We start from the raw sequence: 23,179 nt of genomic DNA, 5'->3' as shown, positions 1-23,179 counted from the left end.
TCCTGGTCCTGTTTGAGGTGGTCTCATCCTGGTCTTGTTTGAGGTGGTCTCATCCTGGTTCTGTTTGAGGTGGTCTCATCCTGGTCCTGTTTGAGGTGGTCTCATCCTGGTCCTGTTTGAGGTGGTCTCATCCTGGTCCTGTTTGAGGTGGTCTCATCCTGGTCCTGTTTGAGGTGGTCTCATCCTGGTCCTGTTTGAGGTGGTCTCATCCTGGTCCTGTTTGAGGTGGTCTCATCCTGGTCCTGTTTGAGGTGGTCTCATCCTGGTCCTGTTTGAGGTGGTCTCATCCTGGTCCTGTTTGAGGTGGTCTCATCCTGGTCCTGTTTGAGGTGGTCTCATCCTGGTCCTGTTTGAGGTGGTCTCATCCTGGTCCTGTTTGAGGTGGTCTCATCCTGGTCCTGTTTGAGGTGGTCTCATCCTGGTCTTGTTTGAGGTGGTCTCATCCTGGTCCTGTTTGAGGTGGTCTCATCCTGGTCTTGTTTGAGGTGGTCTCATCCTGGTCCTGTTTGAGGTGGTCTCATCCTGGTCCTGTTTGAGGTGGTCTCATCCTGGTCTTGTTTGAGGTGGTCTCATCCTGGTCTTGTTTGAGGTGGTCTCATCCTGGTCCTGTTTGAGGTGGTCTCATCCTGGTCCTGTTTGAGGTGGTCTCATCCTGGTCTTGTTTGAGGTGGTCTCACCCTGGTCCTGTTTGAGGTGGTCTCATCCTGGTCCTGTTTGAGGTGGTCTCATCCTGGTCCTGTTTGAGGTGGTCTCATCCTGGTCCTGTTTGAGGTGGTCTCATCCTGGTCCTGTTTGAGGTGGTCTCATCCTGGTCTTGTTTGAGGTGGTCTCACCCTGGTCCTGTTTGAGATGATCTTATTCTGCAAACCAAAAGCAGGAAAAGACATGAACGATTTTACATTTGTTGTAATTTTCCGTGATGCTCTCAAATGTGCAATATTTATAATTATTTTCACTGCTGGTATTTTTCAAGTAATCTTGTGGCGCATAATTAATCACTTGACAGTCAACAAAAAAAAATTTGGTATTTCATAACATGTATGAAAGCCAGAGTGGGGATCACAAGATTATCTATAGACGCCAAAACAAACAGAAAATCCAAAGAATAGAAATACGTACAGTACTTTTACAACATCCTACAATTACACACAATGTACTGTATACAAATACATAAAATCTACTCTATACAGTAATGGCCTTGACATCTGCAATGTATTTCACAGTCCTAACCTCAGTGCTATTTTAACCTCTTAACACTTTGAGTGCCAGCCGTGTTTTCCTTTTTACCGGCTGGAATGCCACCATCCACTCCCAATGTTAATGTTAATATCGCCTAATCTATGTTTTAAATTATGGCTATGTGTCTAATCTGCCTGTCGCTTATCAAAGAATCATTTTCCAGTCAACATTGTCAAGGCAGATTGTTTTTTTATCGCTTCATTTCCGTTTGATAGCATTTTGAAAATCACCAGTTTTCACGGAAAAAACAACCCATGCCTATGATAATCGCCTTTTACTGGAATATTCCAGAACGTTGTCATTTGTCGGCCTATTTATGAATCGTTTTCAAATAAACGCTTGATGATCGATAGTATTATGTGTGCGCATGCACGCTCGTGCCGCACGCTGATAATCGCTGCTCTTATTTCCTCATGGCTTTTACAGTCAAAACAGCCATATCACATATCACCTAAACGCTTATATATCCGTGAAAACGAGTCTGATTATCCTAACACTGATAACATAGATTCCTTACCTGAGGTCAGATGGTATCCAAATGGTTTATTCCAATTTCCGATCGCCATTCGAAAAAATCGATAATTGTATTGATCCATCGTGGTACAGTATAACCCATATTCGCCGTGGCTCAGAGGCTCCAGAATGAACTCTGGTAGACCCCAGCTGCATCAGTGAGAAGTAAAATGTGGAGTCAGAAATCCGTTCTCCCATTCACTTTCATTGAGTCCATTCCAAAAGGGTGATTTACCATCTGGGAGACGATAGGGGGCGCTTTTTTCACATCAGAGCTCCGGCGGTCCCTGGATCTCCAACGGTAGGCTCGCGTGATGCAATATGATTTCAGATCGCTAATAAAAAAATAAAAACCCAGATAATACTGACGTGACGTGGCATTCAACGGTCGGGGGGTAAACTCGAGAAAAGCCGTGAGTGGCATACAAAGTGTTAAAGGAAAACTCCAACATTTTGGGAAATTAGCTTATTTGCCATCTACCCTGGAGTTAGACAAGAAGATACATACCTTTTTTCTTCTCTGTGCATGCAGTAGGAGTAGGAAGACGCGCACTGTTAGCCTAGCTTAGTGTCAGTCACTGGAAGTAGGTTCCTCCATTAGCCTAGTTCCCAACGTCTTCCTACTCCTACTGCATGCACAGAGAAGAAAAAGGTATGTATCTTATTGTCTAACTCCAGGGTAGCTAATTTCCCAAAATGTTGGAGTTTTCCTTTAAGCCCTAGCCCTATTTTCTGAAAATCTGCCTAAAAATACATACCTAAGTAAATCGAAGATTGTTCCACTTCTACAAGGTCCATTTGCATGTTATTGGTATCTAAGGACATCTATGGATCTCAGGGAATGTATTCCCAGTGTCATAATTATTGTGTCTGTTACTAGGCTTGAGTAAATTGTGATGAATCAAAGGAGAATATAAATTATGATTTTTCTTTGCATCTTTGACGGTGAATCATGCTAAAATTGACCAGACATGGAAAACTGCCACTGAGCTCGTTCAGCACCTTCTTGAGATCACCTGTACAGAAAGCAAATCTAAGCAAATTAATAAAGGGAAGATGATTAAACAGAAGGTTTTGTAGATACAGTACTGAATTCTGCCATCCGGACACATGCTATTTGAAATATTATTAGAATATAGAATATCAGGCCTATAAAATGACCTTATTATAGCCAAGTTGCACATTATGGATTGGGCCAAATCTCCTCTTTCCAATGGCAGAGTTCAATCTTGATTTAGTATCACCAGGCGTGCAGCAAGAACCGTGAATGAAATCTACTGTAATTACAGTTACTTCTTTATAATGGAAACTGCTCTGCCATTTTTCATCAGATTGCAATGCGGATTTTTGCTAAACGTTCACAGAAAGGTAGATAAACTAACTGCGTTCTAATTTATGCCAATAACGTTCAGTGGTAGATAATCCCGAAAAATAAGAGAAATAAAATAATTTATCCTCATTTGATTGACATGAGCTGGCTTGAGCTGGGTAGTGTAGTTTTTCGAAATGTCAACACTCATTGAGAGATCAAGGTCTCGTCTCATATGACTACAAACAAAATGGCGGAGCAGATTTTTTTTTAGCATCTATATTCGCCTGTAACCAAATACATTTCCAGAAGTTAAATTTCCATGATAACAATTTAGACGGTGTCCCTATCACCGTAACAGGGGCATTGTTACTGACAAGTCCAGAGGACAGAGTGCCCCCTGCTAGACAACAACACCACTTTCCGAGACCGGGGCTCGAACCGGTGATCTTCCGATCATGAGTCCAGAGCTCTACCCATGTAGCCACGCTGCCGGACACAGTTCCTTAAAGGGGAACTATTTTACTATTTCTTTCACTATTTGGGCACTTTTACACAATTCCTGTGAGTCTATGGAACACCTCTGTAATATATATATTTTTTTTATTCATTGTTTTGTATTTCTAATCAAGTCCTCAAAAACAGCATTTTTCTACCTCAAGATCTCGAGCCGTTTTGAGCCTGGGCTCCAACCACTGTGTGCAGCTGTTCTTGTATCTCAACATTAACATGCAGCGGTGTCTTTCTGACATCACATATCGCGCACATTTTCAAATGACTCAGTTCAGTGAGGGTGAATATTGTGAGAGGAGAATTGGAAGAATGCGCCAATATGAGAATTTTGAGACATACCGGTAGATCATATTAATATAAGTTCACATAGCTAGGAAACAATGCTAAACACTCAAAAAGGCCATTTATAAGATAGTTCCCCTTTAACTTAAAAACAGAAAGACCAAGATAAAATAGTACTCTGGTAAAAGTAAATGTCCTCCATTAAAAATTCTACTTAAGAAAAAGTAGAGAAGTACTTAAGTACATTTGTGTATTTCAGTCCTCAAACCATTGACCTTTAAAGGTTATGTTAAAGTGTTATGTGGTCCAGTTATGCTGCTCTGATGATTACATCATCTTGTAGTTGTCAGACCTGAAATTTGAAAGTACATAAACGTATTACATTTTTGCTCTTCAAAATAATTAGCAACCGATGGGTTCAGATAAATGTAATGGAGTGAAAAGTACAACGGTATAAAGTACAAGTACTTACTTTCCCCCACATTAATGTATTTATGTTGCCATCTGATTTAGATTCAGCTTTATTGTTGCATCTTTGTCATATTCACATACAAAAAAGAGCAATTATTGGGTCTTTCCCCCTCGACCTACAGCATGGCAATCAGTGATGCCACAGATTACTTGTAAAAGTAATCCGATTACTGATTATTGATTACTCCTTTAAAAAGTAATCCAAGTTACTTTACTGATTACTTGATTATCAGAGTAACTTAGTTACTTTGAAAGTAACTAGGTTACGAAGTCGTCGTCGTTCCCCCAACCGTTTTTTTTAAACGCTTTATTGAAAGTGCATAAATTGTTTTTAACTTGTTTCTCTGCACATAACGTAAATTGTTAAACTAGTGCTTCAGCTTCTGTACCATCAAGTATGGTAAAGCAACAGTCTATGATGCTCACAGCATTAGAGCAGCCAGCCAGTGGTTTTACAAAACCAGTGTATCCATTCACATCTAACAAATGCAGGCTGAACTATTCAATTATATCAACTGTAACTATTAAATTGTTTTTATAAATGTCTCTCTATAAACATACAATCAGTCTGAATGAATGAATGAATGAAAACTTTATTAACAGATTGCAGAATGGGTACAGTACAGTACGGCTCAATACATACAATTGTTAAGGGAATGCAGACCAGAGAAAGACTTTCGTCTTGTTTACATCAGGGTCCCCCATTTTCAATTCGTCTCTCTTTAACATGTAAATTAACTGTAAATCTGGCAAATAAGAGCTTTTGCTCTGCCACCATCAAATATACATTAATCAAAAGGGAAAGAAACTATCTCTCTCTTTTGCTGTTTGGCTGGCCTCCGATTCCTCCTGTACCTAGTCGAAGCGTCGGCTAGTGTTGTGATTCCAGATGCTTTCAATGCAATTGGATGTGCTGTTTTTAGCGGTAGACAGTATTTTGTTTCCTCCGCATATGAACGTGAAGTAGTGACTGACGAGCGTTTTGGGATGGAAGTCTGAACAGAAACTCACACTGGAATTCTCCGACGACGGAGCCCTGCTGTCACACAATTGGCGCATATGTCACATGACGTGCTGTGAAGACCCGCCCTACTCTGCCTCTGATTCGCAGACTGTGGATGGGGAATGTGATTGGACCAAGGCAGAGTCACTCACAGACAGAGTGTCCAGTCACGCCGCGGCCCGCGGGACACATTCTTGTGTAACCCTTTCACTGCCACACTACGTCACTCCCAAAAGAAAAACAGCTCAAAATGTATTTTTGACTGTCGAAAACGAAATAAAATACTGCATTCCGCCTGCATTATGAATTTATGATGAGATAGTAACGAAATAGTAATGCACAGCCACTTGGACAAGTAACTGCAATCAGATTACTGGCTTTTAAAGATTAACGCGTTAGATTACTATTTTCGGGGGAAAGTAATCAGATTACAATAACGCGTTACTTAGTAACGCGTTACCGGCATCACTGATGGCAATACAATACACAATAGAACAATACAATACACAAAAACACAATAAAACCAGCATAATAGTCATGTATCATGAGAAAGTGACAGTGCTGAGTGTGGGTGATGTAAAAAGTGCAACAGCAGAATAAAATCAACTTAAAATACTAAATACACACAATAAAATCAGAATGACTAAATAGTGTTGATGAGCCTGATGGCTTGATGATAGTACGAGTCCTTGAGCCTGCTGGACCTGGCTCAGGCGGATTGTCGTAAAGGGTTTTGCAGCAATGGGAACAACAGGTTGTATAATACCAGTGTGTTTTTCCCATGTGTTCTTGCAGACCACCCCCAGACGTGTGTCATCCATGTCACTCAGCTGGAGAGGGACACCATTCTAGTCTGCCTGGACCGTAAGTCTACTTTGTCTAGTCTGCCTGGACCGTAAGTCTCCTTTCTAGTCTGCCTGGACCCTAATTCTCCCTTTTAGTCTGTTGTTAGAAAATGTGATCAACTTGAATTGACTGAATGTATTAAGTAATTGGGCTTGTGAACACGTGAATACTGTGTAATATATTTTAACTCACCGATAATGGGAACAGCGTTATTAGTGGTAGCAGTGATGGCAGGTCAGGAGTACTGTAACTGAGGGGTACAATTCCCTGACTGTATTGAGAGTATGGTATCATTAAACCACTACTTAGTTATGTACTTTAATTACTGGCCATACAGTACACGGTATATCTGGTGAACACCCACACAAGAATACGGCTTAACAAAGAAAGTTATATTTAGAAGTATTTATTATCAGAGCAGCAACAATAGGTTACAATATTGAGAATTATGAATTGCGCTTATATGGCGAAGAACACTTAAGTAGGTCAAGAGCATAAGTCCATGAGTATAATAAGATGGGTATAATTGACACCACCTGTAGCATAAGAATTACATAAGGCACACTCGTAGTCAGCTGGAGATACTAAGGGGGTTCCCTCCGGTTGTAAGCCAGCAGGGGAGAGGAATGGTCGGGAGCAAAGTCTGGATCAACGAGGAATAAAGAGACTCCAGATACAGGAGACAGTGCAATAATCCTTTGGTCCGTAGACAAAGCAACAGCTATACTCCGGTATGCAAAACAGCATGGATGAAAGCTAGCCAGCCTCTGTGGGTCCTAGAGGCGGGCTCGACGGTGCTCCTCACAGGGTAGATCCCACACAGCAGTGGGGTAGACGGTTCTCTGCTCCAGCAGCCACAGTACCAAAGCAATATAATCCAGCCGGAAAAGGCTCTGCATTCGTCGGTGTAGGTTCTCCGGTGTACATATCCAACGGTTCTCGTCTAGGACTCCTCGGATGGCGGCACGAGTTTAGGCCGCCCAGCCTGGATAAGTGCACTAGCTCGGTACGACGAACCGGTGGTAATGCTGGTCACTGTAGAACGGTAGCCGCACGATACACTATAAATAATAGACTATTACTTTACAATAGAATAAGTCGAACTCGACGATACAGCGTTAAACTCTGACACTTTAGCTATCAATTCGCACGCGGTTCTCAAGGCTCTATTTAGGGGCAAATGGGGCCCACTTCACGGCACGTTGTATCGTGGTGAAGGCTTCAACGTTTTGGTCTAAGTGCTTCTGTATCCACCTGCGACGTATTTATACGTAAGGTGAATAATCTAGTGCCAACCTCAGTTCTGTCTCGTATTACTGCGCAAACCTGGACATGTTGAGACATGTCTTAGCGGTAGCTTTGAACTTGCCATTGGGGGTATGGCCGTTGGCGCCTAGGGGTCGCTGTCCAATAGGAGAACGAATATTATGGTCTGGCCTGTACCTAGGTAAAGGGATATTCCGTGTATATGTACAAAGAATATACAAGGGATATCAGACGATATACAAATATTATACAATATATCTCAAGTAATAAATATATATATTCGGTTTAATCTGACCCTTTGTAACAAGTACGTTTGGTGGTTAAGATGCAAAGGACTTCACAGAGATGGCTGTCGGCCATTTTGGTTTTCAATCTGCTTTCGTTCAGAGTTAACAGAGAAAACTAACAGACTAGGGGTCAGGGTTTCCGTTAGAAAAAATTGTTGCCGGCCTCAGTGTCCGGTAGATTTCAATCTACCGGTCAAATGAGAGAAATTCCGGTCAGAGTTTATTGAGCTTAAAAACAATTGATAGGCAAAAGAATGACAACAAAACAAAAGAATGACATCATCAAGGCATGTAGATTTATAATATTTTTACTTAAAACTAGGCTACTTTTGCGTATAAAGTCATTATATTCCAAATAAAATAAGTCCCGAGACTCGTGCTGCTGCCGACTTTAAATCAAATAGGTGTCTGTGGGCAGTTGCCCGACATTAATAAACAACAGTCTGTTATAATCACATTTTTATGAGCTAACGAATTCCGTTATATTGGACATTTGTATTAATTATATCAAGCGAAGAACTGAGAAATTTGGCAGAGAGAGACGGCAACATTATCGTGGGTTTGCGTGACGACTCTCTCTCTCTCCACCTCCCAATGACTTATTTGCGAGAGTATGTCGATGCAGAGCAGCAGATTCAACTGTTATTGGCTCTTTTCTGGGGACCGCACAGCAGCGCCCCCCACCCAACATTGAATTGAAAATGGCTGAATTGGAGTACTGCTGGAGTACTGCATTGTGCTGCTGCTGCTCAGGCTCTGCAGCTTCACAAAAGTTTGCACACCCAGCACTAAGCTCTCGCTGACAACGTCGTTGTCATTATTAGAAGCAACGATGAAACAAATGTAATGATTGTTTCGTTCATCGCATAGGCTATTTAATTTTAGCCTATTTCTATACAATTCAAATAATCAAATTGTGCTTAGACTCAGGGAATTATTTTCACCGGACATTAAGACCGGAGAGATTAAATATGTCGGACTTCAACAGATTTTGCCGGTCAAATACCGGTAATTACCGGCTAACGGAAACGCTGCTAGGGGTGTAACGGTACGTGTATTCGTCCCCCGAATTTACGGTACGGCTGTCACGGTGCGGTACGCACAGCCATACGAAGAATACATCTCATACCACTAGGTGAAAGTAGGGTTGCACATTTTACAAATCTATGCTCAATATCTTTACTTTACACTGGCTTACATTGATCTTTAACGTTGAATATTAAGCTTGTATTGCCAAATGTAGATGATGACTAAAACGTTGAAGCTTAGGCACGATGACATGCGGACAGAATTAACAACGCGCACTGACACTCTGCACTCGGCTCTCCCCTCCTCCTCTCCCGTTTACTACAGCCTATGTGTCCCTAAAACAAAACCATGATGAATTAATTAAATGTTTGTAACACAGCATGGTCATTACAATTGAGCAGTTTTCTTTAATTTTCTTGTTTGCCCAATAATGGTAACCAATGGAAAGACACAGACGTGCGCGCGAACACACACGTCAACTTTCTCCCGTGGACTTTCTCACAGCTGATCGGAGAGGGGAAAAAAGCACTACATACCACCAGATCATCTGAGCTCCTCTCCAGTTGCTGCTACTGTGTTTAAATCCAAAATATTGATAAATCCTCTGCCATTGTTGTGTAACATGTCATCTGTTCTCTAGTCTTCTTCTGTCTCGGCTTCAAGTGAAGTTAAATTCTCTCTACAAGTGAAACTGAAACTAAGTTGTTGCATAAGTTGTTAAGGGGGCAGTAGGCAATTAATTTACTCAGTGGATGCCTGAACACAGAATGACACCAGTATCACTGACTACTACGGCAAGCCTATAGAATATTATTCTATTTAATAATAATAATTATAATAATTATTATATATATAATAATAATTATGAATATTTTGTTCCTGTTGTACCGAACTCGTAACGAACCGTGAGACCAATACCGAGGTACGTACGGAACCGTGGCTTCTGTGTACCGTTACACCCTCATAACAGACTCATCGTTCTTTTTGTGTAGAGGAAAAGTCGACCGCAGGTTTCATGTGTGGGACATATTCCATACTATTTTTTTTTATTTGCTGTGGGCCGATTAAAAATGGACCACGGGCCGCAGTTGGCCCGCGGGGCGTAGTTTGGTCACCCATGATCTATATGATCTTCCTCAAAATCTGTCTAACGAGCTGTTAGTTGGTGAAAATGTGAATGCAAAAAAAAGCAAGCTGTTGGATTCCTCAACAAGACTTTTGTATATGATGCCCAGTGGTGCAGTGGCAAATTGACAGTAGGTCAAACGCTCCACGCGCATGCACAGTTTTTTTGGCACAGAATTTTCTTTTTTTTTTGCTGCATACTTATAAAAAAAAATTAAAGATGTTTTTTTTTTTTACAAACCGCTTGAATCATAGCCACGCTAATAATGCTTGTAATAAACCAAACCGTTTGTAAATCCGTCAATATTTCAGCGAGTTATGAGTATTTTTGTCTGTGCAGCTCACTCACTCTCACTCAAGGCTAACTGGAGCAAGATGGCGGCGGTTCAGTGACGTCGCTCTCCATTGGCCGGCAGCGCGGGCAAGCTATCTAGTGTTCTATATATATCTATGCCTTAAAGTGTTGCGGTCCTGAGAGTGTTGGTGCTCTCGTCCTGCAGCTGGATACTATTGCCTCACAGCGCGGCCGTCAGCGCGCGGCCCAGAGAGCGCCGCTGGCTCTGCGGCTCTGCAGCTGCATGCTTCTCCGGGAGTCCGGTTGGATAATGCCATGTAAAAAGTCGCATGCCTGACATATCGGCATGTAACTCGAGAACCGAGGCACGGATTTTGGCGATCCAGATGGCATTCGAACGGCAACGAATAGCGCTTTATTCGGTAATTTATATGTTCGGCGAAAAATGCAGCCCCGAGCCTTCAGATGCTCGCAAAGGGCCGTGAAACTGAAACTGAAACTGAAAAACAGTGAAACCCCGGACATTTCGATGAATTAATAAACCCCCCCCGGACGCCCCGGACAGGGCGTGAAAAGAGGACATGTCCGGGCAAAAGAGGACGTTTGGTCAGCCTACTCTACCTGTGCTTTTGTTATGTAAAAACGGTGGCCGCGCCGAGCCGGTACTTAGTTACAACGAATGGGAACAGCGGATTTTTGTGTGCGTGACTGCGCGTACACGCGGGAACATTTCCGTGCGCGATTGCGCGTACTTCAGCCTCAGTGAGCGAGGTATAACGCCGTTATACCGAGTTATACCAGCACTGCAACACTGATGATGCCAGTACAATGTGGCTTAGGTCGAAGTTAATTGGAATAATCCTTTAAAAGGCTAATTCTATCCATTGGATTATTTGTACCATAAGAACATTCAAATAAAATTTTAATAAAAAGAACAAAAGAAAGAAAGAAAAAAAAAGTTGGAATACGAGCGCTGGTATGAAAATAAGATGAAGGCTAAAAGTCGAGGCTCGGAGCTCAAAGTATGAGTCATATTCCCCAGGGGGCAGGAGAACCGCTCGGAACCAGTTGGAGTAGAGCAGGCATGGTTAGATGCCGGTCAATTAGCAGATCCATGGCTCATGTGGCAGTCAGAACCGGTTTGATGCAGAGTCAACGTGATCATTGGCGGGTAACAACAATGTGTGCCTCAAACACAACCAATATTATTTTTCTTCTCCACATATACTCTTGTTTTTTCCATCTTCAGGGTGCATTAAGATCGTCAACCTTCAGGGACGCTTGAAGTCCAGCAGGAAGCTCTCAGCTGAACTGACGTTTAACTTCCAGATCGAGGCCATAGGTAATTTCTTTAAATTTCTTTAGCCTTAATTTAACCAGGTTTGTCCCAATAGAGATCCAGGATCTCTTTTACAAGGGAGACCTGGCCAAGAATAGCAGCAACACAACATTTCAAAATACACACATAGACATTACAGATAAAAATGTCCTTGACCCCCATCCACCACCATGTCTCTATTGACACCAGTATGTGTTAAGTATTATGTATAAACATACATGCAGCTACCAGTAACACACACACACACACACACACACACACACACACACACACACACACACACACACACACACACACACACACACACACACACACACACACAGGGGACTAGCATGTTCAGCTCAGGCCACACCTCACTGTCAACTTGCTGAGTAGAGGTTCGAGAGAGAAATTCCACACGACTGATCTGATCGGGGAAAAACAGGTACCCTGATCAGAACATTGGTGATCGAATCTCATAAGACGCCATATGTCTGCTAAGCACCACACTTCTCCTCTGTTCAGTTAAGTGTTCTAGTTCGGGGCAGGCTAGGTGATTAAAAACAACCTCGCTGCCCATTATACCATTCTACCTATCTGATTTTTGGAATTTACTTCTTGGAAAGCTTCTATGCTACCTGTATTACTAGAGTAGATACTTCTATGTTACCTGTATTACTAGAGTAGATACTTCTATGTTACCTGTATTACTATAGTAGATACTTCTATGTTACCTGTATTACTAGAGTAGATACTTCTATGTTACCTGTATTACTAGAGTAGATACGTCTATGTTACCTGTATTACTAGAGTAGATACTTCTATGTTACCTGTATTACTAGAGTAGATACGTCTATGTTACCTGTATTACTATAGTAGATACTTCTATGTTACCTGTATTACTAGAGTAGATACTTCTATGTTACCTGTATTACTAGAGTAGATACTTCTATGTTACCTGTATTACTAGAGTAGATACTTCTATGTTACCTGTATTACTAGAGTAAATACTTCTATTTTACCTGTATTACTATAGTAAATACGTCTATGTTACCTGTATTACTAGAGTAGATACTTCTATGTTACCTATAGTACTAGAGTAAATACTTCTATGTTACCTGTATTACTAGAGTAGATACTTCTATGTTACCTGTATTACTAGAGTAGATACTTCTGTTACTTGTATTACTAGAGTAAATACGTATGTTACCTGTATTACTGGAGGAGATACTTCTATGTTACCTGTATTACTAGAGTAGATACTTCTATGGTACCTGTATTACTAGAGTAGATACTTCTATGTTACACCTGTATTACTAAAGTAGATACTTCTATGTTACACCTGTATTACTAAAGTAGATACTTCTATGTTACCTGTATTACTAAAGTAGATACTTCTATGTTACCTGTAGTATTCGAGTAGATACTTCTATGTTACCTGTAGTACTAGAGTAGATACTTCTATGTTACCTGTATTACTAGAGTATATACTTCTATGGTACCTGTATTACTAGAGTAGATACTTCTATGGTACCTGTATTACTAGAGTAGATACTTCTATGTTACCTGTAGTATTAGAGTAGATACTTCTATGTTACCCGTAGTACAAGAGTAGACATACTTGCAAGTTCATGAATTTACCAGGATTAAACTTTTTACCCTACACACACACACACACACACACACACACACACACACACACACACACACACACACACACACACACACACACACACACACACACACACACACACACACACACACACATGCTCATGCACAATAATCATCAAACATGCACCTGCATACACATGCATACAGACACAGCATTGGAGAAGTGAGAGAAACGCAATGACATTGAGGAAAATAAAATGTGTTTGACAGTTAGATCTTTCTTGTGATTTCATGTCTTGTCTTCCCTCAGTTTGTCTTCAAGACAGTGTCCTGGCCTTCTGGAGACATGGCATGCAGGGACGCAGTTTCAAGTCTAACGAGGCGAGTTACTTCCTCAGGTTTATCTTCACTGAGACAGTAGGAAGGCTGGGAGGGAGAGACAGAGCAGGGAGGAGACACGGGAGAGAAGGCTGAGAGGGAGAGACAGAGCAGGGAGGAGACACAGGAGAGAAGGTTCTGGCCAGATATAATCCAAGGCCGGCATAATGGTGATCCATTTTAGGAATAAATGTGTTGGCATCATAATCTCTGTTAAAGGTCCACTATCTTATAAATGGCCTTTTCCAGTGGTTTGCATTGCTTTCTAGCAATGTGGGGTTGTACCAACACTGACTAGATGTGAAATCTCTAGCCAGTCCCGTTTCTTCAGTTCAGCTCAGACAAGAACCTCCCCCACTGAACCAAGCCATTCAGAATTGACTCGCTATCCTACGTACAGTAGCAAGGCGCTGATCTGCCACCGCCCGCCCACAATCAACTGTGATACGTTGAAATTATGATCAAAGCGGAGCGAGTGGAAATAATGCGGGAGCGGTTTCCCTGTCAGTCGGCACTTCCTCAAAAAAGAGAAAAAGAGAGAGATAGAGAGAGGGAGAGATAGGCTCATACGGTGCAAGTCTCTGAGCGATCTCTCCTCTCTGCCCCTGCTTTTTACACACACTCGCGACTCGAGCCGCTCACACATTCACACACGCGTGCTCTGTGCTCTCGTCTGTCGGTCTGTCTCTCTCCCTCTCTCTCCCTCTATCTCTCTCCCTATCTCTATCTGCCTCTCCCTCTCTCTCTCTCTCAAATAGTGAAAGAAATAGCTAAATAGTTCCCCTTTAACATTTTATTACTACCTAGCAAAAATGAGCAAGCACAGCGTAGCTCGATCTGTGTACTTAACATTTAGTCATTTAGATCAGTGGTTCCCAAAGTCGGGGTCGCGACCCAAAGGTGGGCTGCGAGCAGCCACGGGAGGGCCGCGAGATGATTTAATTTTTTTTTTTTTTTTTAATCAATTTTTTTTTTTTTTTTTTTTGTCAGGTCACTGAACTTAGAAGCAGGCCAGGACAGTGTTTCTAGTTGTATTCTAAAATTCGATTCTATTGTATTCTAAAATGTGACTATATGGTTTTATATTAACTTAATAAATAAACAAAAACGAAAAATCTACTTATTTCAACAAACATTTCAAACTAAATAACAGATTATGCACATAAAACGCTGAAAACTACCGAAGCAACAATAGTATTTTAATGAGGCTATTATTATTATCATTATTATTTTGCAACAAGTTAGCCCTCTCATAAATAGCACATATAAATGAATAACTAACTTGAACTAACTTAATAGGATTGAAGTGATATTTGGCTTAAAAAATTTGCATTGGGCCGCGGCTCTCTGACGCCTTATTTTCTGGGTCCCGGCCTGAAAAGTTTGGGAACCCCTGATTTAGATGACGCTTTTATCCAAAGCGATTTACAAGCTCTGTACAACAAGTCAGCAGGAAGGGTACAACTCTGGCAGCTAAGGGTCAGTCACATTGTTCATCAAACAGTGTTGAACTTGGGTGCTACAGTCTTGAGTGCATTATAGATGGATAGATAGATATTTTTATTTGTCCACTTTCATGGAAATGTGTCTTTGGCTTCACCATGGTTGCAATCAACAAGACAACACAATACAAACACCACAAAGGACATTGGTCCAAAACAGCCCAATGCATAGACAAAAGAAAAACAACAACACAGACATAGCTTCAGGTACCTAACCAATACCATGGTTAAAATGAGGATGAAAGAATATTTTTGGGGGGGCTAGGGGAACTCTGTAGCACCTTCCAGATGGACACTTGTCAAACTCACCATGAAGGGCATGCAAAGGATCAGACAATATTCGCTGAGCCTTGTCCCTATTCCGAAGTTCATATAACTCAGACAATTGTCTTTGTGGTTTCCCTATAACTTTACTGGCCATGTTAACAATCCTTGTCAATTTGTTCTTATTCTTGGCCCCAAGGTTTCCATACCAGGTTGAGATATCAAACGTTATAACACTTTTAACAAGACTTTTGTATACCAGCTCTAGAATATCCCTACTTACAGCAAAACTATTCAACTTTCTTACAAGATACAAACGTTGCATAGCCTTCTTGAAGATGTATTATGTGTTAGCTATAAAGCTCATGGTGTTATCCAGGAAAGTACCTAAATATTTAAGATTTTCTACCACTTTTATTGTGACTGATTGGCTTGGGCAGTTGCAGGCTACTGTTGCAGCTGATAGTCAGCTCTTGTCTAGTCTAGACATTATTAGCATAGTAGATAGTAATATAGGCTAGGTAGATTATTTAGTAGCAAAGTGCATGATAGTCAGTGTTTCCCCTGAAAAAATTCAACAGCGGTGCTGTGCTACGCGCACTCTGCCGGAATCCATATTTGTGCGTGCGCACGTGCTGCCGGAATCCATATTAGCGCATGCTGCCGGAGAAATAACTTAAAACTACCTTAGAATTGTTCGAGATAGGTTATTCATGTTCATGTTCATGGAGTCATGTGCATGTGAATTTGCTAGGATGTTTTTGGTGTGTCCGCTGACACTAGAAGTGCTCTGGAGGCCCAGGTAGCTGCATATTTGTACACTGCAAAAAAAAGAAATCTTATCAAGTGAAAATATCTTGTATTTGGTACAATAAGTCTAATATTGAGTAGAATTATCTTGAATTATCTTATTCCACAGATAATTTTGCTTATTTTTTTCTTGATTTTGGTCAATTTAATCTTGTTTTAAGAAAACAAGATTAAATTGACCAAAATCAGAAAAAAGCTAAATTATCTGCCAGTGGGATAAGATAATTCAAGATAATTCTACTCAATATAGACTTATTGTACCAAATACAAGATATTTTTGCAGTGTAGTTGTAATCAAAGTAAATGTCAAGATTAATGACATGCCTCAACACTTGTACACTATTTGTATTGAACATAGATATAGATGATTTAATAGATAATATAAATACTAACATACTAACTGTCTAACATACACAAATCATAACACTACAACAGCACTTTACACCTAAGAAGTCTCAGTGGCATAGGCTACATTCTGCCTTAGAGCATTTCATTTTCCTGGGCTTTTGAAAGAAAAGCTCCAGGGGAATTCACTGGTAAGGGGCCCATTGATGCTGAGGCGCATACAAGTGGCCAGATGGTCTCCCTGCAGCCTTTTCCTCAGGTCAGTCTTTTACATTAAGCATGATAAAAAAAAGATATAATAAATAATAAATATATATATAAATATAATAAAGATATAATAAAAAAAAAAAAAAAAATATATATATATATATATATATATATATATATATATATATATATATATATACCGGTATATATATATATATATATATATATATATATATATATTTTTTATTATTATTATTAAAAAAAAAAAAAAGTCTAGTTCATAGCAGCGATGGTCCTAATTCAGCAGCGGCGCTCCGCTTATTTCCCTTATTATGCATATAAGGGAAACACTGATAGTAAAAGAAGGTTCGGCTTTTTTTCTCCTTCATTTCAGGTTAGTCTTTTTTTTTAAATGTTATGATTGAAGTCTGTTTTTCTGTGGGTTTTGGCTGTCCTGACTGTGGTGGACCTTCCACCATTGTGGAGCGAGGACCAAGAATAGACGGCTGATGACGACCTGATGACCCCCCCCCCCCCCCCTGAACTAGGAGTGGGTCTGAGGCCAGAAGATATAGAGAGTACGGGTCTTGAGGGTGTGTAGTTAGAGACCACTGACCGGAGGTAGGAGGGAGCCGTTCCCCTCGCTGCATGGTATGCCAGGTCAAGGACCTTGAAGCGGATTTGTGCGGCGATGGGGAGCCAGTGCAGGGTAACGTGGCCTGACTTTGGTAGGGTGGAGATCAGGCTGCTGTGTTCTGTAGGAGTTTCAGTGGCTTGGTGGCGATAGATGGTAAACCAGTCGGTACTTAACACATGTTGCTTTGCTAGAAAAGACCGTTCCTCACTGCATCGTTTTTTCAAATTGGTTTTATCCAAAAGTCAAGTTTGTAAACTATGTATAGTGAAATAGGACATTCAGGGAATGTCTGGTCACGTATTATTCTCCCAGTTTGCATGTCAGAGGGATCAGGAACGTAAACACACCAGCCATAATGGCTGGATGTCAAAGCTATGGGAGAATTAATTGCATTTGAAGTTTTTTCCAAATGAATCAAAAAGATTTATGCGTTAACATTGACATCCCTACTTAATTTTGATGAAATGATTTACTCGCGGGAGCTTGTTGGGTGTTTTATCTCGTGTCATGCCTTCTTCTATGTCTCGCTCTTCTCCTCAGATCACACAGGAGATTTCTGATAACACCAGATCATTCCGCCTCCTGGGTTCGGACAGGTGAGCACGCGTTCGGTCCAACTTTATGTCTCTAAAGGAACACACCAATTTTATGGGAAATACGGTACACTTACCGTCTTCTCCAGAGTCTAACCTAGCTGTTGGCCAAAAACACATCTCCCTGAGTTTTAAGATAGGCTAGCTGGTCCGTATCCACTTCCATTAATTTGTGCTAAGCTAGGCTAGCTTGCAGCCAGATAGCTGAGAGGAATTTGGTATCTATTGCTATGTTCCTTATCTTCATTGGGGGAAGTCTGGGAGTGTTGTATATATGGATTGTATGGTGTTTTTTGTTCTGGATCTATTGTGATGTTTCTTCTTGACTTGTACAAGAAGACTTGTACAGCCCATGGGGGCAATTCCATGTGATCTCGGGCTCCACAAATACATTTGATTTGATTTGATTTGATCTGATTGAAACGGATTGATTGAAAACGTTATTAACAGATTGCAGAATGGGTACAGTACAATACAGCTCAATACATACAATTGTTAAGGGGATGCAGACCAGAGAAAGACTTTCGTCTTGTTTACATCAGGGTCCCCCATTTTCAATTCATCATAACATATATGACACACACGACACAGATAGACAGTACTGCTACATCTATACATTTATGACATACCAGATTTGTAAATACAGTACTGTTTGTGATACGAAAAGAGTCCAGAAAAGAGAGTACCGTAATTTTCGGACTATAAGCCGCACCTTTTCCCCCCATTTTTCGACCCTGCGGCTTATATAACGGTGCGGCTTATATGTGACTCGACGTGACCAAACCCGAAAATGTAAAAATCGAAATATTGCTTTTTTGACTGCATTGAAATGTTATTTATCTGTTCCCTTATTTGCTAAACTTAACACTATGATCACCGTGGACGAGTTTACACGTCATTCCTAGCCATGCTCATTCTGCCGAAGACGCCGTAACTCGTCTTTGATGTCAATATTTCAAAAATCTGTCATCGAAATCATATTTCCTTTCCGGAGCCCTGAGACACACTGCAAAGCTCCACTCAATTCTCTAGCGGTTCAAGAGCGCCATCTGGTGGCCGATCGGCAGATCGTCAACCGGAAATTAACCTTTGAACCGGTAGTGCTCATCCATATGTGGTCCGGGCACTCGCTATCGTTAGAGAGACTCCGTATTGACACAGTGAACATCGATCGGTGCAAATAACTCGAAAAAACAACATGATTTGGACGTATATACTATTATACAACCTGGAAATGGATCGGGCATTTCTCCATCCCATAATAGAAAAAAATCTGTTCCACGCTCATCTGCCAGCGGCGCGAGGAAGCCACTGTAAGATTCAGCGTTATGTTCTAACGTCTTCTATACTAACTGATCTCATGAACATATGACCCACTCTGGATGAATCATCTAACGCTGCCCACGGAATTATAAATGATCCCCCGCCCATCCGGTCATCATCAGATGATGCGTAGAAACTTCTAGAACCACGTCCAGTTGACATTTTTTTATCTCGCACAGATTCCTACCAAACTGTATTTGATCATCAATATAATGCATTTAGGGCTATAAATCACGTTCTGAAGAAAGCTGCAGAAAACGATAAAAACATACTTATACTTTAGACCATATTTTAGTATGAATATGTGAATGAAAAAGTTTAACGTTGCTACACCCTGAACAATACATATAGGACATTGAATGGGCCATAATAATGGCAATTTAGCAATAGAATTTAAAAAGTTATAGCCCTGCAAAGAAGGGGAACTTCTCCATAGACAAATAGAGCTGGCGAGGGATGGTAAATTATGAATTTAACCCATGGCGATTAAAGTGTTAATACAACTTGTAAATGAGTTCATTCTTGTTATTTGTCCGACAGTATTGTGTCCCAATGCTAATTACATATGGTAATTAAACATTAAAACACCTGCGGCTTATAGTCCAGTGCGGCTTATATATGTACACATCATTCAATTTAGCTGCTGCGGCTTATATTCAGGTGCGGCTTATAGTGCTAAAATTACGGTATATACATTTGACGTAGAAACTGTACATTGGAGGAGGTTGGGTAGGTGGGGTGGGTGGGGGGGGGGAGAACTGTACATGACAGTGATGACAGGGATGACAGTGGTATCATGACAGTGGTAACATCTAGTGTTGTTCCTGTCTCTTTCCTTCAGGGTGGTGGTGCTGGAGAGCAGACCCACTGACAACCCTACAGAACACAGTAACCTGTACATCCTGGCCGGCCATGAGAACAGTTACTGACCCGGTCGCTGACCCGCTGGCTGCCCGGCCCTCTATCCACGCCACCGACGCTTCTTGCTTCCAGATGGAGGAGGAGGAACTACAACGGTCCTGTTTGTAATACTGTGTTCTGGCCCTTTGGAGCCACCGTTGTACCTGGTAGCACATCCACCGTACTGTATATAAGGGACAATAATAATAATAATAATAATAATTATAATAATAATAACAACAATAATAAAGCCATTTAGCAGCAGTCATAACTATCCAAAGTAGCTTGCAACACAGTGGATGTTGTGTGTGGTTTTATTAGGAGCGACATTAAGAGAAACATCCAGCCTGTACTGTAGACGCTTGTGCTGACGGGGCAACATGTGAATCATAGAGAAAATAAAAATTTCGTAATGCTGCGCTTTCCCACTATTAAACGCCTAGAGTGACGTTTTGAATAGAAACAGGGCTTGACTGAGATCTGCCTCAGTTCTTTTAATTTTTTTAATATATAACATTTTCGAATTGCAGAAATGGCAGCAGCGTAGTCTGGAGACGTTTTGTGGGAAATGAACGTTTCTGACGGATGCGGGCGGCGGTGGTGGTAATAACGCCCCCCGTCAGGACGCTGCGTGAGCTGTCAGAATTGTGACCGACTTTTACGAAATGTCTGTAAATAGAATCTCCAGTTGTACACACTTAATGAATATGTTGTGTAGATATTTGTGTTGTACAGTTTGACCAACGTCAAGGCTGTGTGTCCCCGCCGCCAGAAAGCCATCGGTCCCGGCTTCTCTTCCCCGCGCGGCTCTCGTGGAAAAGGACGAGTCGTGTCGGTGCGTTTCACCAACGCTCACCGCAGCACTGAAGTCTGGAACAGTCTGGGTTCAGATGTGGATTAAAGCCTCGTCCCCGTCCCCTGTTGCCCCTCTGAGGACCCGGTGTGCATGTTTTGGGACGCAATTTGATTTGGAAAGTCTCCGGGGGACAGTGGACGACAGCCATGTTTTTTTAGGCTATGTTCACACTGCAAGCTTTCTTTTACTCATATAAATGTGACTCAGATCTGAACACTGCAGGCCTTAGTGCTTGATTCTGATTTATTGCTCAGATCTGATATTTTTTGTTTGGCCGTTCACGTTATTTTTAAATGTGGCCAATATCAGATTCCAGTGTGAACTGGTCTTGCTCCTTAACTGACCCACATGCGCAAATCAACAATAAAAAAGATTGACGTAAGAAATTGTGACAAATGTCAACAGTCTCGTGACTGTTCAGAATGAGGTCGCATTGCAAAATAAATCAAACCTGTATTTGATTTAGGACCACATAGGAAAATGGCCCAAATCGGAATTGAAAAGATTGGATTCCATGTAATTTGTGCTGTTCACACTGTTGTGAAATAATCAGATCTGAGTCACATATGAGCAAACACATCAGATTTGGGCCACTTTCGGAGTGAGCTGAACGTAGCCAAACAGGTTTAAAAAATGTTGGGTGGGGTGAGGGGGGGGGGGGGGGGGGGGGTTACCGCTCCAAAGCTGCAGCGGCTCAGGTGTTGGTCCTTTCTTATCATGAATTGCCTTTCCCCTTTATAATCCCAACTCTACGTCATCTCAGTATGAAGCCATATACAGACGATGTTTTTTTTATTTTCATTTTTATTTTATTATTATTATTTTGATTATATTAACTTTTTAATCCCTTATAGATTTTGATATACTTTTTGCTCAGACATGCACTGGTTGTGAAATTTGCACATACTTGCTTGTTATAAAAATACTTTACCATGCAGTACATTTTAATAATTAAGAGTGCATTTACATTACATCATCAAGTTTCAAAAATATTGTTCATTTTCCTTATTTATAAAATAATCCACAAGACGTCGATTTTGTTTGCACGTGTGCAGCGATCTGACGTAGCCATGACGACAGATTCCAGATATTCATCTTTCCCCCCGTGTTGGAAAACTAGGCGGCACCTTTTTGCCGAGTTACGTGAGACTTCTCTCTACCTCATGCATTGTGTGAGTGGGACAGCGGGCCGAATTGAACAGAACAATAATTCTCCCTTTTGCCTGTAGAGCCTCACCTTGTTCCTTTCCATGCTAGCGTGTAAATTCTGTAAAATAAAATGTCCTTTTTTACGTACTGTATAGTTGTCTGTACAACTGCCTATATTTTGACATGTGTATTAAACGTTTTAGCTCAAGATCTCACCTAAGTGACTTGATTTGGATGGAATTCCTGTTGACATTTTGCACAACATGACATTGTTTACTCCCATTAAATGATGACTGTTAACCCTTTGGAGGCCAAACCCGAATTAAGTCGGGTTAACTCGCCATGCTCTGGGCGCCAAACCCGAGAAATCCCGGGTTTTAATCGATATTTTATTCGCTATATCCATTCATTTTTCATCCATCCAGCCTGACGTTATCATTGGGAATGGGTCTGAGCTCGCAAAGGGCAAATACTGCCGCCTAACGTCACCCGGATGGTATTGCACATCATTGGAATCCCTCTGGCTGGGGCTGTGCATCAAAGTCCGGTCCAGGTTTTCCTTCTCGGGCATGCAGTATCGTTATAACACATTGACTGGGGACACTCGGAGCAGCATGGATTATGTGTTTTGTACATATAACGTTGGATCAATAAACGCGATCAATATTTGGAATGGCGATCAGGAATTGGATTAATCTTTTTGCACTACATCAGATGTGAGCTAAGGACTTTTGTTACGAATCTTGGGTTAATCCGATGTTCCTTTCACCGCCATCGGAGCGTGTGTGTGTGTGTGTGTGAGGTTCGCGCCGACCAAAGTACGGAGAAGCGATTTTTCAGACCCCGCTTCTTTTCGCCCATGATGACACATATAATATCGATAATCTAGTGTTTATTTGAAAACTATTCATAAATCAAGCAACAAATGGCACGATTTCTAACGAAATACATTGAAGCTTGATTTTCTGGAGTTTATTGAGATGAGACGGAACGCTCTAGAAATATATTCATATTCATCACGGTATAAAACGGAAATGTATGTATGAAAAAATTATCTGTTTAGTGCATGTTGACTGGAAGCAACTCACTGACGATCACCGTGTTATTT

General features: G+C 41.2%; 1 protein-coding gene across 4 annotated transcripts in view; it reads left to right on the top strand.

Moving 5' to 3' along the window:
* map4k3a (mitogen-activated protein kinase kinase kinase kinase 3a) overlaps positions 1-21,541 on the top strand; it is a 459,102-nt gene extending 437,561 nt beyond the window's left edge. For all 4 annotated transcript variants that reach the window (XM_084319042.1, XM_084319041.1, XM_084319040.1 and 1 more), the window contains 5 exons: positions 6,126-6,194; positions 11,428-11,520; positions 13,418-13,488; positions 17,791-17,846; positions 20,008-21,541. In XM_084319042.1, coding sequence (XP_084175168.1) covers positions 6,126-6,194; positions 11,428-11,520; positions 13,418-13,488; positions 17,791-17,846; positions 20,008-20,095 — 377 coding nt within the window. In that variant the 3' untranslated portion in view covers positions 20,096-21,541. The remainder of the gene's footprint in view (positions 1-6,125; positions 6,195-11,427; positions 11,521-13,417; positions 13,489-17,790; positions 17,847-20,007) is intronic.
* The last annotated feature ends 1,638 nt before the right edge of the window (positions 21,542-23,179 follow it).

This window comes from Notolepis coatsorum, assembly GCF_963971535.1.
Source record: "Notolepis coatsorum genome assembly, chromosome: 7".
NCBI classification, from domain to species: Eukaryota; Metazoa; Chordata; class Actinopteri; order Aulopiformes; family Paralepididae; genus Notolepis; species Notolepis coatsorum.
Note: the sequence above shows the minus strand (reverse complement) of the source record. Positions and strands in the feature narration are given on the sequence as shown.